Source organism: Halyomorpha halys, unplaced genomic scaffold (assembly GCF_000696795.3).
Source record: "Halyomorpha halys isolate HHAL.00 unplaced genomic scaffold, Hhal_1.1 Scaffold1029.1, whole genome shotgun sequence".
In the NCBI taxonomy this organism is placed as follows: domain Eukaryota; kingdom Metazoa; phylum Arthropoda; class Insecta; order Hemiptera; family Pentatomidae; genus Halyomorpha; species Halyomorpha halys.
The window spans coordinates 206083-219276 of NW_027106971.1; the positions used below are offsets into that span (position 1 = coordinate 206083).

The 13194-nt window shown below is 28.8% G+C and overlaps 1 protein-coding gene across 1 annotated transcript in view; it reads left to right on the top strand.

The window, feature by feature from the left end:
- Positions 1 to 11051, top strand: part of LOC106687936 (zinc finger protein 345) — a gene marked incomplete in the record, with an annotated part of 31320 nt that extends 20269 nt beyond the window's left edge. Inside the window, 2 exon segments of the mRNA XM_067045265.1 lie at positions 1642 to 1845; positions 4451 to 11051. Of these exon segments, the coding sequence (XP_066901366.1) occupies positions 1642 to 1845; positions 4451 to 4876 (630 nt within the window).
- Between the last annotated feature and the right edge of the window lie 2143 nt (positions 11052 to 13194).

The window sequence follows — 13194 nt, forward strand, 5'->3', positions numbered from 1 at the left end:
GTCAGGGGAGGGGGGGAGTGCGGTCAGCAGAAAAAACACAAATAAACAAAAGAATTATTTATTTGTGCTGTTGACCGTAGATATATAAGAGGAGAAGATGGTCGGTGGGTGCAGTCAGTACAAATAAATAATTCTAATAATGGTCATGACTGATATGAGCAGATAAGGATGAATGCCCTTGGCAGACCCTTGCACAGTGCAGAGAGAAATAATGGTGCTGTTTTGATGGAACAAAGACCCATCCCGGGCTATAGTAGTAGCTGTGATGATATTTGTAATGGATCAACTCGGGGTTCAGGAAGTCATCCTGGGGCATTCACAGACTCTTTCTAGGAGACTAGTGTGGCAGATAACCTTGGTGTTTGAGTACGGAGGCTGATCATAACACCTCGATTCGTTATAGGATGTTGTGATACAGGTTTATTTATATTTATTATCTTACTAATTACATTGTTGCCAAAACAAATTCCTTAACCTTTGTAACTACAACGGGGATCCTTTTAGCACCCCAATCGAATTGTTGCATTTCTTTCTTATTTTATCAATCCTAGTATGAACATTCCATCTTGTTATTAATGTTATTGATATAAAGAGTGATTTTTAAAAATATTTAGATAGAAAAAAGGGTAATTTATTATTCCATTGTTGTTATATGGTCGCACCTGATTCTGAGTCTTCTGCTTCTTCCATATCAATCTCATTAATAGCACAATTCTTATCCTCAGTGGTTTCTAAGACATTCCTAATTATTTCTATACTCTTTTTAGACAAAGTATTTAGAAATAAGATTGATGGTTCGTTAAATCTTCTCGTTATAGCTGGTTCAAGATATATTTTGCTTAGAGTTTGCAGAAACAAATGTCATTTTTTTAAGTACCCACGTTTCCACTCAGGGTGAATATTTCCCATAAAACATATGCATTTACTTGATTTATATCAATCCAGTTCATAAACAAAATTAATAGGGCATCTGTTGGTTTGTCTTTTAACTTGCAAGTATATTTGCTGACTATTTTGTCAAGTGTATCTAATGCTTCCTTTGTTGTGCACTTTTAGATTTTTATGGTATGATGTAGCATTCATCCTATACTTTGCTAGATTGGATTTCATATTATCCAAGCCCAACGTAAGCATACATTTCAGTTTCATCCACAGGAACCCATTCCTGTTTTTTCCCCTGCCTCTCAAGTTGCTTTTTGTTTCCATTTCTACAAGCATCCTCAGGTAAGAATGATTCACATATTAGGTAAGTGCTTTTAGGATATGTTTAATAAATGTGAACAGTCATGGTAAATTTAAATAATTCTACGGAAACCAACGGCGAATACCTTGAGTGTCCTGGAGGGACCCAACCATGTTTTTATTTTGAATTAAGGAACTGTGTAAGGCAGTGTCCCTGTGCATTTGATGGAAACTTACTTATGTAATTCAAGATAGATTTGTGAAAAAAAGTCGAAGAGCGACTCGAAAATTGGGGGGATTATTTCCATAAGTTTTAAATAGAAAAAGAGCTTGTGGGGTCATTAGAGACCCATAAGGTTAAAGTAAGTAGCAATTGGTTAGCACTCATTTTGTTCAAACAGCTTAAAAATGAATCCTTAGCTCTTTGCTTAAAAATTAATTTAAATTAAAATGTTTCAGGTAGAAAATAGTGATACACTTGATTCTGATGAACCACGAGAAACTGAATCAATGGTGATAAGCGTAGATCCTACAAACTGGACTGAAGAAAACGGATTAGAGATTACAAAAGTGGAAAAGACTGCAAGGCCAATAAATCTTAGCAAGGGTAAAAAAGTTGATGCTTCCTCAAACACAGTTCCAACATGCCTCGACCCTACCAAGGTAACTTATTACAATAAACATTATTTTTGTTCATTTAAGTTAGAAGTTTAATATAAACATGTATTTTGTATAAGTTTTTTAAATGTATGGACATTATTTGGTAGAGAAACTTTGAATCGTACCACACTTAAAATTTAGTTGCTTTATGATTAGAGCTTTTTAAAGATTTTTTTTTTTCACCTTTCAAAAATATGTGTTGCGGCCAACATATTTCAATAATTAATTCTGTCCGATGTATCATAGTGTATCTGTTATGTTTGTAAGCATTTTATATTAGCATGCTATTATTTATGCTACAGAGGTATAAATAATACCATTATTGTGTACTTACTTTATTGTGTGCTTTTATCTCTCTAGTCAGTATTAGTTGCTGGCAGTCTGGCCAATCCTAACATTCTGTACATCATGTCACGGCGGGCGGAAGTGCCATCTTCCTCCACCAGGACGACTGTAAACCCATAGCAGGGGCCCCATCAGTCACCCACAGTGATAAAAAGACATTTTTATATTTCATGTCACTATTGACAATTTATAGAGTTTCGTTTTCTTTTTAATTTTTTGAAGAATTTTAAATTTATTTTTAAAAATTTTAATTTTAAAATTTTCAATTATTTCCCAGTTTTGTGTGGTGGTGTATTATCAAGAAGCAAAATCACTTTGTGTTGTGTTTTTGATATTCTGGTCCTTTTCTTAATTCATTAATTAGTTCATCAAGTTGCACGGATGTAAACCACATACTCAAATTACATACATAAATTTGTTACTTTATTAAATTAATTATTTAATTGGTAAGAGTTTCAGAACTGTCTGAAATGTGTTTCCATATTAATTGTGGTAGAAATTAATTTTTAAAATTATTTGAGGATGTATATCTTATGTGTTGGGTTTTTCTATCAGGCTCCTATACTATACCTATATGTATATATATTGTAATATGCTCTTTTACGAGTAAATCGTTATTTTTTATATATGACTGATTTTTAGTATAATATCCTCTTTTATGAGTAAATAGTTATTTTTTATATATAAATGATTGTTAGTAGGTTTTATGTGATTTATCATTTCAACATGTTTATTTGTAGTATTAAACCTACAAGCAAACTGACCAATTTTCATTGTCCATAATAAATATGTTATTCAAAACAAAGCCAATATGCCAGCGTGAGTCCTTTCGAAATTCCGTTGAATTGCGGCCATGTTGAGCAGATTCAAATATTTTAAAAACTTTATTTTAAGTTCCCATCAAAATTGTAGTTATAGTAAATTAAAAAAAAAAATCCAAAATACAATCGATGTTGAGAACAAACATCTAGAGAAGGGGAAGGAAGAAAACTTGGTTTTTTGGACATTCGTTGCTTAGGCGCGGGCGGGGAATGATGTTTCCTGGATGAGGAGGTCCTCATTATCTCTTGTCCAACTCACGGGTGGACATCTTGAAAACAGAGACATCGGAGAGTCACCCACAAAGAAAAAAGGATTCATTGTTTGGATCGCCAAACAACACACTTCGGTGGTTGTTTCGTTAGTGTTTGTTTGCTCAAAGATTGTTTACAGCAAGTGTTGGTTTGTTGAGTGAAAAGACAAAGAAAATCATCAAAAGAAGATTCTATGAAATTGATTAGTATTGTTCTACCTAAAATTGAATACATTTGTAAAAGAGATACTAATTAAGTTTAAGTGTTATTAGTAGTAAAGTGTCTGTTTCTGATTGCCTAGAAACCCGCCCTGAGATTAAGAGTCTATTATATTATAAATTTAAATAAAATTCTCCTATCTGTTAAATATTAAAGCTTTTCATTTGAACCCAAGCTATCTTTTAGATATGAGGATTAAGTTTAAAAAATATCAAATTCCATTTATTTTATTTTAATAATTTTTGAATATTCCAATATGTGAAAGAAAATAAATTTATTAAAGTATTTACAGTGTTGTGGGCATTGAACAAGAGAAAAACAGTTATAGGGGAGTCAAAAAGAAACATGTGTGGACTAGGTTAGATTTATAATTTTGAAGTGAAGCCAGCGAAGATGGTAATATTGATGCATCGCTATGCAGGAAGATCTGGTTACAGTGGATTAGAAATGAAAATAGAGTGAACTTGCTTAGGTGGACGTTTATGAGAATGAATCTTCATGCATCTGGAAAGTAGCATCTTCTTCTTTCTGGTTCTCCTCCCTTGTCGGAGAGCCACTGCCTTAAATTTCTTTCACATCTTAATTGAATTCAGGAGAAGAACGAAGGTAATATTTGTGAATCTCACGGAAGAAAAATGGCGTTCTTCTCTTGTCTTCTTTATGCCAAGTTTGAGACTCTTACTATATTGGCCACAAGGGGCGCTAATACTACTAATTACTATTAGGGATATGCTTGTATTGGGGGGCCACCTTTTGTTTACATCTTTAATATTCTAAATTAAACAATACTGCTTTCCTTCATATATATTTTCAGGCCTCAATAATTCAATTTAAAAAAAAATATAAGATCGTCAGTTTTTCTTAATTTATTCTTGTAGAGTCCAATACTAGTTTTTTAAAAAATATTTTGCTTGTTTTTGTGTGATTTTCTTGTATATTATTAGAGATCTAACTAATCTTTTTTGTTTTAGGTAAGGGCATTTATTTGCGAGATCTGTCATAAAGGCTTTCGGCAAAGGCGAGAATTGAGTAGGCATTCAGCAATACATACCGGATTAAGACCACACCATTGCCCCACTTGTGGAAAATCTTTTGCCAGATCTGACAAACTGAAACGACATATGCGCACTCATATTACTAAATCAAAGCGTGACCAGTCAGCTTCGCTAGTGTCTCATCCGCAATGTGACATATGCTTTAAAACTTTGTCTTCGAAGCATGAACTGCGCAGGCATCTCATGACTCATTCCCTCTTCAAGCCCTACCAGTGCAGCCTCTGTGCTTCCTCCTATTGCAGGAAAGACAAGCTCATCAAACACATTAAGAAATGCCATTCAGATGGTCAATCGATTGATTTGAAGGGTCATTTGATACAGGATCATTGTAAAGAGTCGTGACATATTCTTATTGCATAAAAAGCAAAACAAAAAAAAACCAATGCCTTATAGTATGAGCTTTGTTTCTTTTCTCTCCTTTTTATTTTAAATGAAGTATTAAATTTTTCTACCTATTTGTATACTATGAAAGGAAATAAATTGCTGAATAGAATTGTAATAAGGTGAGTTTATTAAGAGTAAAAAGTAGTTTTCTGTGTGAGTTATGGTGTTAAAAATTTAAGACATTAAATTTTTAAATTTCAGTGTTGTATTTACTCAAGTGCATTTATTTGAGATATTGCATTTCAAAACCAGCTGAGATCCTTTTTCAGTTTTTAGTATTTTTTTTTTTTCTTTAACCCAGCATTAGTTGCTTGGCCTGTTCTAACTTGCTGGGTTGTTGCTAGGTCTGTTATAATAACCCTATTTGTTACTTATGAATATTTCCCTCACACTTCGGTTTCTACTGGTTTCGTTGAATTAAACCCAGAATAAAATAACTAATAATCAAATAAAAATATTATACACTCATAATGATTACTTTTAAGTAAAAATATATTCATTTTAAGTAACTTTTTAATAAAACACCAAAAAAAAAATTTCTCATTAAAATACTCTTTATTTACAATTTTATATTTTTGTGTAGCAGTTTATAGAAAAATGAGCATTTGGAATTTTTTTCCATACTCTTCATTAATAATGATAACATTAGTAATTCATAGATATATAATACATGAAATGTATTATATATATACTTTAGTGAGTCTAATACATTTCATGTATTATATATGTATGAAGTGCTAGTGTTATCATTATGAATGAAGGGAACAAAAAAAAAAAAAAAAATCTAAATACTCATTTGTCGATAAACAGCTACACAAAATGTAAAAAAAGGGCAATCCTTCCCAGCTGGATCCACTGACTGAGACCCACAGGGAGCGATGGTCCTATTTCACTTTTGAAATATTTGCTTAAAACGGGATGAGGAGATTTCAAGATAAATAGAGCAATATTTAAAAAGCGCCTGAAATTGAAAAACAACAATTACAAATTTAAAACAATTAATCTGAACCAAGTCTATGGTAGTGAAAGGCAGGCTTGGCATCTAAACATATGTCGAGAGCAGATATATTATAATCAATTAGTATAATTATTTTCTTTTGGTTCTTGTTAGTTTACTTTCTTGTTACTTTGTCTTCGGTAACAAAAACATCTCAAGTAAAATGATATAATTATAAAATTTACAATAGTAAAGAGAAGCTCATAGTTTCAGCAATTACAATTAAAGAGAAAATTTAAACATTATGAAAATCATGAATGGAATATGGTCCGGATGCGGTAAAAAAAAAAACTCAAATAGTAAATAATTATACTATTTTATTGAGCCAACGTTTCGCCCCAAGTTGCAGGGCTTCGTCAGGGCTGTTTTGACGGCAGTCAAAAACAAAAATTTAAAACAATTAATTTGAACCAAGTCTATGGTTGTGAAAGGCAGGCTTGGCATCTAAACATATGTTGAGAGCAGATATATTATAATCAATTAGTATAATTATTTTCATTTTTTGTTTTGTTGTTAGTTCACTTTCTTGTTACTTTGTCTTTGGTAACAAAAACATCTCAAGTAAAATGATATTTTTTGACTGCCGTCAAAACAGCCCTGACGAAGCCCTGCAACGTGGGGCGAAACGTTGGCTCAATAAAATTGTATAATTATTTACTATTTGAGTTTTTTTTTTACCGCATCAGGACCATATTCCATTCATCTATACACACGGTCAATCGATAATCTTCCATTATGAAAATCAATTTCTATTCTGGATTTTCTTTCCTAGGGAGTTGTTTGTTTTTATTTTTAATTTTTTTTTTTCATCTCAATAAATTTAAAATAAAAAAAGCGAATTTTTTCAAAGATAAAATCTTATACTGCGCCAAATAGTGGGCTAATGTAGTAAAATAACTTAAATAGTAAAAAAATAATCAAAAACTATTTAGTGAGAAGAAAAGCCGAAGAATGAAGGAAAGCTAAGCAAAACATTAGATTATAATAAATAATTTTTTTTACTCTTTGAGTTATTTTTGATCACGGCCATCTTGTTTTTATTAACTACTAACAGTCTTTCACCCAGCAGGTTAATCATTTTTGCTTTAGATAATCATGAGATGAAAGGATATCTTCCAAAACCTGTTCATAATAGTATGTGAATTAAATCATTTTATCTCATGATAATATAGTTCAAAACTTAATAAAGAAAAAAATAAATATTAAAATCAGAAAATGAATAGCTGGTTTTGAAATAAAACTAATTTAATGATGATGGTATGGAATCGTTTTTATGAAATTTCATGTTGGTAGGATGAAATAATTTTCATTATTATGGCATGAAATAATTATAAAATTTCTTAAGTTGTACTTACTTTGTTGACCATTTCTAATCTTCAAATATAATCCTGTTGTTGTTGTGAACTTCTGATTAATATTCTGAGGATTGTTGTTTATTCTAAAATCGAATAAAAATATTGTAATCTTATTTTCTAATAATCTTATAATAATTTCTTAAGTAGAAATTATGTGTTACATTAACCTTACTTTTTGTAGGCTTGATTTATTAGTTATCATTATATATTGAACACTTTTGGATGCCATTTTTTCCCCTGTCATTTTTGAAAGATTTCCTTAACTAAATTAATTTTTTTGATTTTTAGAAAGTTTTTTAATCAAACAGAACCATTTTATAATTTTTTTTATTTATCACTTAGTTTAGATGTTCTAGGGTCCAATGTAGGTATAATAAGTCCAAAAACATGCTTAAAAAATTTTTACTTCTTTCAATGCTATGTTGTCTATGTTTGAAAACCTCCTGATCTAAACTACTGTACCATTTTCGATGTAAAGTTTAATGTTACATAGCAGTTACTTGTTCAGATAGTTAACTGGGCAAATATAACTTAACTTAATCAAAACTGATCTTGAACCGGACAGTTTTTTTTAGTTTTTTTATATATCATAGATGAACCACTTCATTTTTTAAATTATTTTTTTCGACTTCACACTGGTTTATTATTACAGAAATATAACTTTTTTTTGTGCTATAAATTAGTTCTTGGACGAGCTAAATCATGGGAAAATTTTTTTAAAAATATGTTACCATTTATGCCTAAATTATTACTTTTTTTTTTAACATTATAAATGTACCAGCATTTCTTCTAATATAGTTTCACTTAGTATTTAAGCCAACCTCTATTTTGAAAAATAATGTGGTGGAGTAAAAATTTGAACTTCTAATAAGAAATGAATTTTCAGATTAATAAATAACAAGTAAATATCTCAAAAAGAACTCTTCATTTTAAATATACCATTCTCCTTGAACATACGGATCGTCCCTAATCACAATACGAATAAATTTTCTCTCCTCGAAATGTATGATTATAAGTGAACTAAAATATTTTCACTTATTATTAATATAAACTATTTATCATTGTTTAAAAGTAGAAAATGAACTATGAAGTGACTTTAAAGTCCTGAGTTTGGTTGAACGAAATTTTCTGTATCGAATCCAAATACAGTGTAATCTCGATAATCTGAACTAATTGTTGCAGAGGGGTTTTCTGATTACTGAAAGTTTTAATTGTAGAAAGTATTAGGAAAAATGGTGTACAAAAATTCAACAATATGATCATAAATATTTTTATTTATTTAATTTTGTTTATATAATTTATTAAAAATTTAAATTTGATGTTTAAAAAAAAATTTTTTCTTTTACATCCCAAATTAATACTGAGCGATGATTTAATTAGTTAAAAATATAAGATTGTTTCATATTGGAAGAAGATAGTTGACCATATGAAGTAGATTGTAGGAAGATAGTCCAGGTGGCGGTCAATAAAGGTAACAAAAAAGTAAATATTTTGATACCTTTATTGTCCGCCAACCGGACTATCTTCCTACAATATTAGATTGTTTATTTATAAGTCAAAAAAAGTATAAGTAAAACAAAAAAAACTCTCTATTTGGATTTATTCAAAATTTATTTTAAAAAATGAGCTTTCCAATAAAATTTGTATATTTGCCTCTACTATTGATTAAATAAGTTTTACTAAAACAAATGATTTATACAATAGATATTATGTATATCTAATTCCAACAAAATATATCATGAACACTCCCTTAGGAAGTACCCGATATCAAAATGAAAAATTTCTACTTTCGATTTCGACAGTGATTACAATAACTTGCCTATAGACGGAGAAGTTAAAAATGTTCTTTACAAATATGCACTTTTATTTGAAAACAAAAATATTATTGCCAGCTGAGTTTTCTTTAAAAAATTCCTTCTTTTTTTTCTTTTACACCAGTTTGGATTACTAGAATGTTTGAAGTATCGAAGTTCAGATTACCGATATTACACTGTATAAGTCAATACCTCATTATATCGGAAACATTTTCATAAAAAAAAGTCTTGTCCTATATTAAACTTTTTAATTCATAAAAAATTATTGTACATTTTGATATCTAAACAAATACTAAATACTTGTGTAATTATGAAATATGTCTAAAAAACATCCTATTCTAAGCCACTGTACCCTTTTCGATATAACATTAATACTACTGAACAGTTTCTTGTTAAGATTGTTAACTGTGCAACTTTAACTTGACTTAATCAAAACTGATCTTGAACCACTTCATTTCACTTTGCAAACTTTATTAGATTAAAATAAAAAATTTGTTAAAGATGGAACAGAAAATTATAGTCATAATTTATTTCATAATTTGGATTGATTATAAAAAGAAAAAAAAAATTATTGTCATTGATTTGTTTTTCTTTGTTTCATTGTTGTTATTTCTTATTTTAGGGAATTTATAATATAAAAAAACAACAACAGATTATTATGTATTACATAATATGTATTTACATATTACCATTGAAATAATTTTTATATCAAAGGTGCGATCAAAATAACTCAAATAGTAAATAAACTATTTATAAGTGAGCTAATGTGAGTCAATGTTTCACTTCAGTTTGCAAGGCTAAAAAAGATTCTAATAACTAAAATAACATAAGAAAGTAAGAGAGTAGTTAACATGAAATTAAAGTAAACTAACGTATCACATAGATAAATAAAAATGAACAAAGTAAATCATTTTTATATAAGTTTTCACATATTCGAATTCATTATTAAACATAATTTAGTTTAATTTGTTGCATTATTTTAGTTGTTTGTATCTATTTTAGCCCTGATAAAGTCCTGCAAAGTGGGCTGAAATGTTGGTTCAAAATAAATAGTTTATTTACTATTTTATATACGATTATTTTGACTGCATGGTCAATCACGATCTCATCTGAAGTATTTGTGTTTACTGCAGTATGTTGCACATATTTATTATCACAAAGAGGAATTAATAAATCTTTTTTTTTTTTTTATATAAATGTCCGATGTTAATTAGTCATTTACTCATCCAATGTTAGAAAGAGGTGTGTATAACCTAACTTTAAAATGAAACATAGTTAGTAAATAATAAAATAAATATTTTGAAAATATGTTTTTCATTTCATTTTTGATTACATATAAAAAAAATTATAGAATGGAAGTGGTTCATGATTTCCTTTGTCTTTTAGATTAATATTATAAATTAATTTTATTTATGAATCGTACTGTAATTATGTGAAATGTAGAAAGATATTTGTAGCTCTCAAATTTGTATGGTGATTCCATATAAAATATTCTGGTATAATCATTTGTTTTGCTGAATTTTTTTTGTACACTACGATGACTGATGATGTTTATAAATTTAAAATTTGATCTCATTTTTGAAAAAGTTCAAGAAGTTGTCAAGTTTCTCAATTGTTTCTACTAGGCCTATTGTTTATGGTGTATGATGTTTATGTAGTAACTAATTGTTTGTAAGTAATCTTGTAAATTTTTTTTTAAGGAGTATTTAGTATTAAGAAAATGCACCATAGTGTTTTAAGCAAACATAATAAATACTTCTGAAACGTGGTTTCTTGGAAAATAAATATTACTATTTGTCTTCAGAAGGATATTATTTAAGCTTTCTTATTTTATTATATTCTTTTTTATGGATTGTGTATATTTTTTCCTCATGATATATAAACTATTCAAAATGTGTATATTTAAAAGATATCTGTGATAATCGAAACTGATTTATTTATTTAATTAAATTGGTTTATTCAGCATATATTTTGTAAAGTTATTTATTCCCCTTTTATTTACTATTATTAATTTTACTCAGAATTTCTAGCCTTCATCTTTTGATGGAGATGCATCAGGGCTAAGAACAAAGAACAAGATAACTACCAATATTTACAAAAAATAAAATATAAACAGAAATATAAAGTAAATAATTGTACAGAATGAAATTAATTAAAAAATAAAGCGATGAAAGAAGCGGAAAATAAAATGCATATATAAGTAATTGAATAAGTAAGTTGTTAGTTTTAAAAATATGGAACTCAGAATGAAAAATATATTTTTTTTAACGGTTTTGAAACAGCCACAATTTTTTATTACCCCTAACTATACTTGGCAGACTCATCTATTTTGACTAGTAGCTATATATAGTTTTCATTAAAGTAATAAAAAATTGGGATAAAATAACTTAGTACAAGAGCCAGGAAGAAAAAAAGGCAGTTATCTCACCCCAATTTTTGATTACTTTAATGAAAACTAGGTCAAAATTGATGAGTCTGCCAAGTATAGGTAGGGGGATTAAGTAAGAGCTTTAAGAACTAATGGGCAGAGGAAATTATATTAACTGAATAAAATTATTTTCCTAATATATCATATCATCACTGTAAATGCAACATAACCAATCTTAATTTTTAATACAATGTCGTACCATATTATTCAAAAAATTCCTATCAGCCTAGTATTAATATTTAATGAAAGCTAACTTTTAAAAAGAAAACCTTTATTTTTCAAATGTTTTCTTAAGTTCCTTCTACAATAGCAACATAAATTTAAGTTTAATTTCATTTTTATGAAACTTCTAGTTAAAGCTGTTTGTTCTTAATTAAGTTGTTTATGGAGTTATACTACATTTTAATTAAAGGGCCAAAAATCAAAAAGTGTATTTCTAGTGAACAAATAGTAAGTATAAAAGCCCTACTTTGAAGGTCTGTAGAGTTTTTGTTCAACATTTTGCCACTAGACCATCTACTGTGTTCTTTCACCCTTACATTTTAGAATAAGGAATAATCATTTCAATTAAATCATCTCCTGCCAGAGATGATTTTAAGTTGTGCCTCAAAATCAATAGTGAATATATGATACTAAGCCCAAATATGATATTCATACTTCATACTGAGAAAAATATTTTATTTTTAACATTATCATGTCCCTTATTAAAATGTTAATGGCAATTTTTTGGTATTTTATGAACAAGAACTTAATATTATTCAATCTAATATTGGAATTTGTTTACCTTCAGCATCAGCAGGACATGGAAACAAAGGAAAAGATGAAATGAATGCGTTGGATACCTTGTCCAAGGTAGTCCTGATATGGAAAGATTTGACTTTAACAATGCTTTCATTCATTCCTCCTGTTTTTGAAGCTAAGAACTTTGCACTTACTACAATAACGAGCACGATAACAACCTTTATAGCCCTTGCTATGTTTATATTAGACTTAAAGAAAGAGAAAGAGAACAAAGAGAAGGGTTATGAAAAGAAGGGAGCATGGGACGTTGGAAATATATTTGTAGGCACCGAAAACAGGATTGGAATGGCTTACAACACAGCTTACAGGCCAACTTACTTAGCACACTATCCTTATCAAACTTACATGCCTATGTACAAAGTACATTCATGAATATTTTTGAAAAACTTTGCAAACCAAAGATTTCATATTTATAATTAGTTTTTCAATTATAGCATCCTGAAACGTATTGTGATATAATACTACAAATATTAACTCAATTCAGTTGCATAATTACTTGTTATAAGGTATTTCATTATGTGGCTAACGAGGTGATGATATAAAATAATTTTTTTATCAGGCCGTGCAATGTTTTATTATAGCCCAGATGTTGCCATATTTGATATTATTTAACATTCATATATAATTAAATATCAACTATCATGTGATGTGTATATAGTAATAATTAAAAAAATTCTCTAAGAAAAATGTTAGGAATGCCTCTTCTATTATTAGATAATACCTTTCTATGTTACTTTGTTATTCATATTTTTAAATTAAATTATTTTTTATCTATCCATATATATATTTATTTAATACTCTTATTTATTTATTGAATGTTCACAGCTGTTAATATATGGGGGGTAGTGCTGCTCGCGTCTGTATCATTGATACACGTGCCC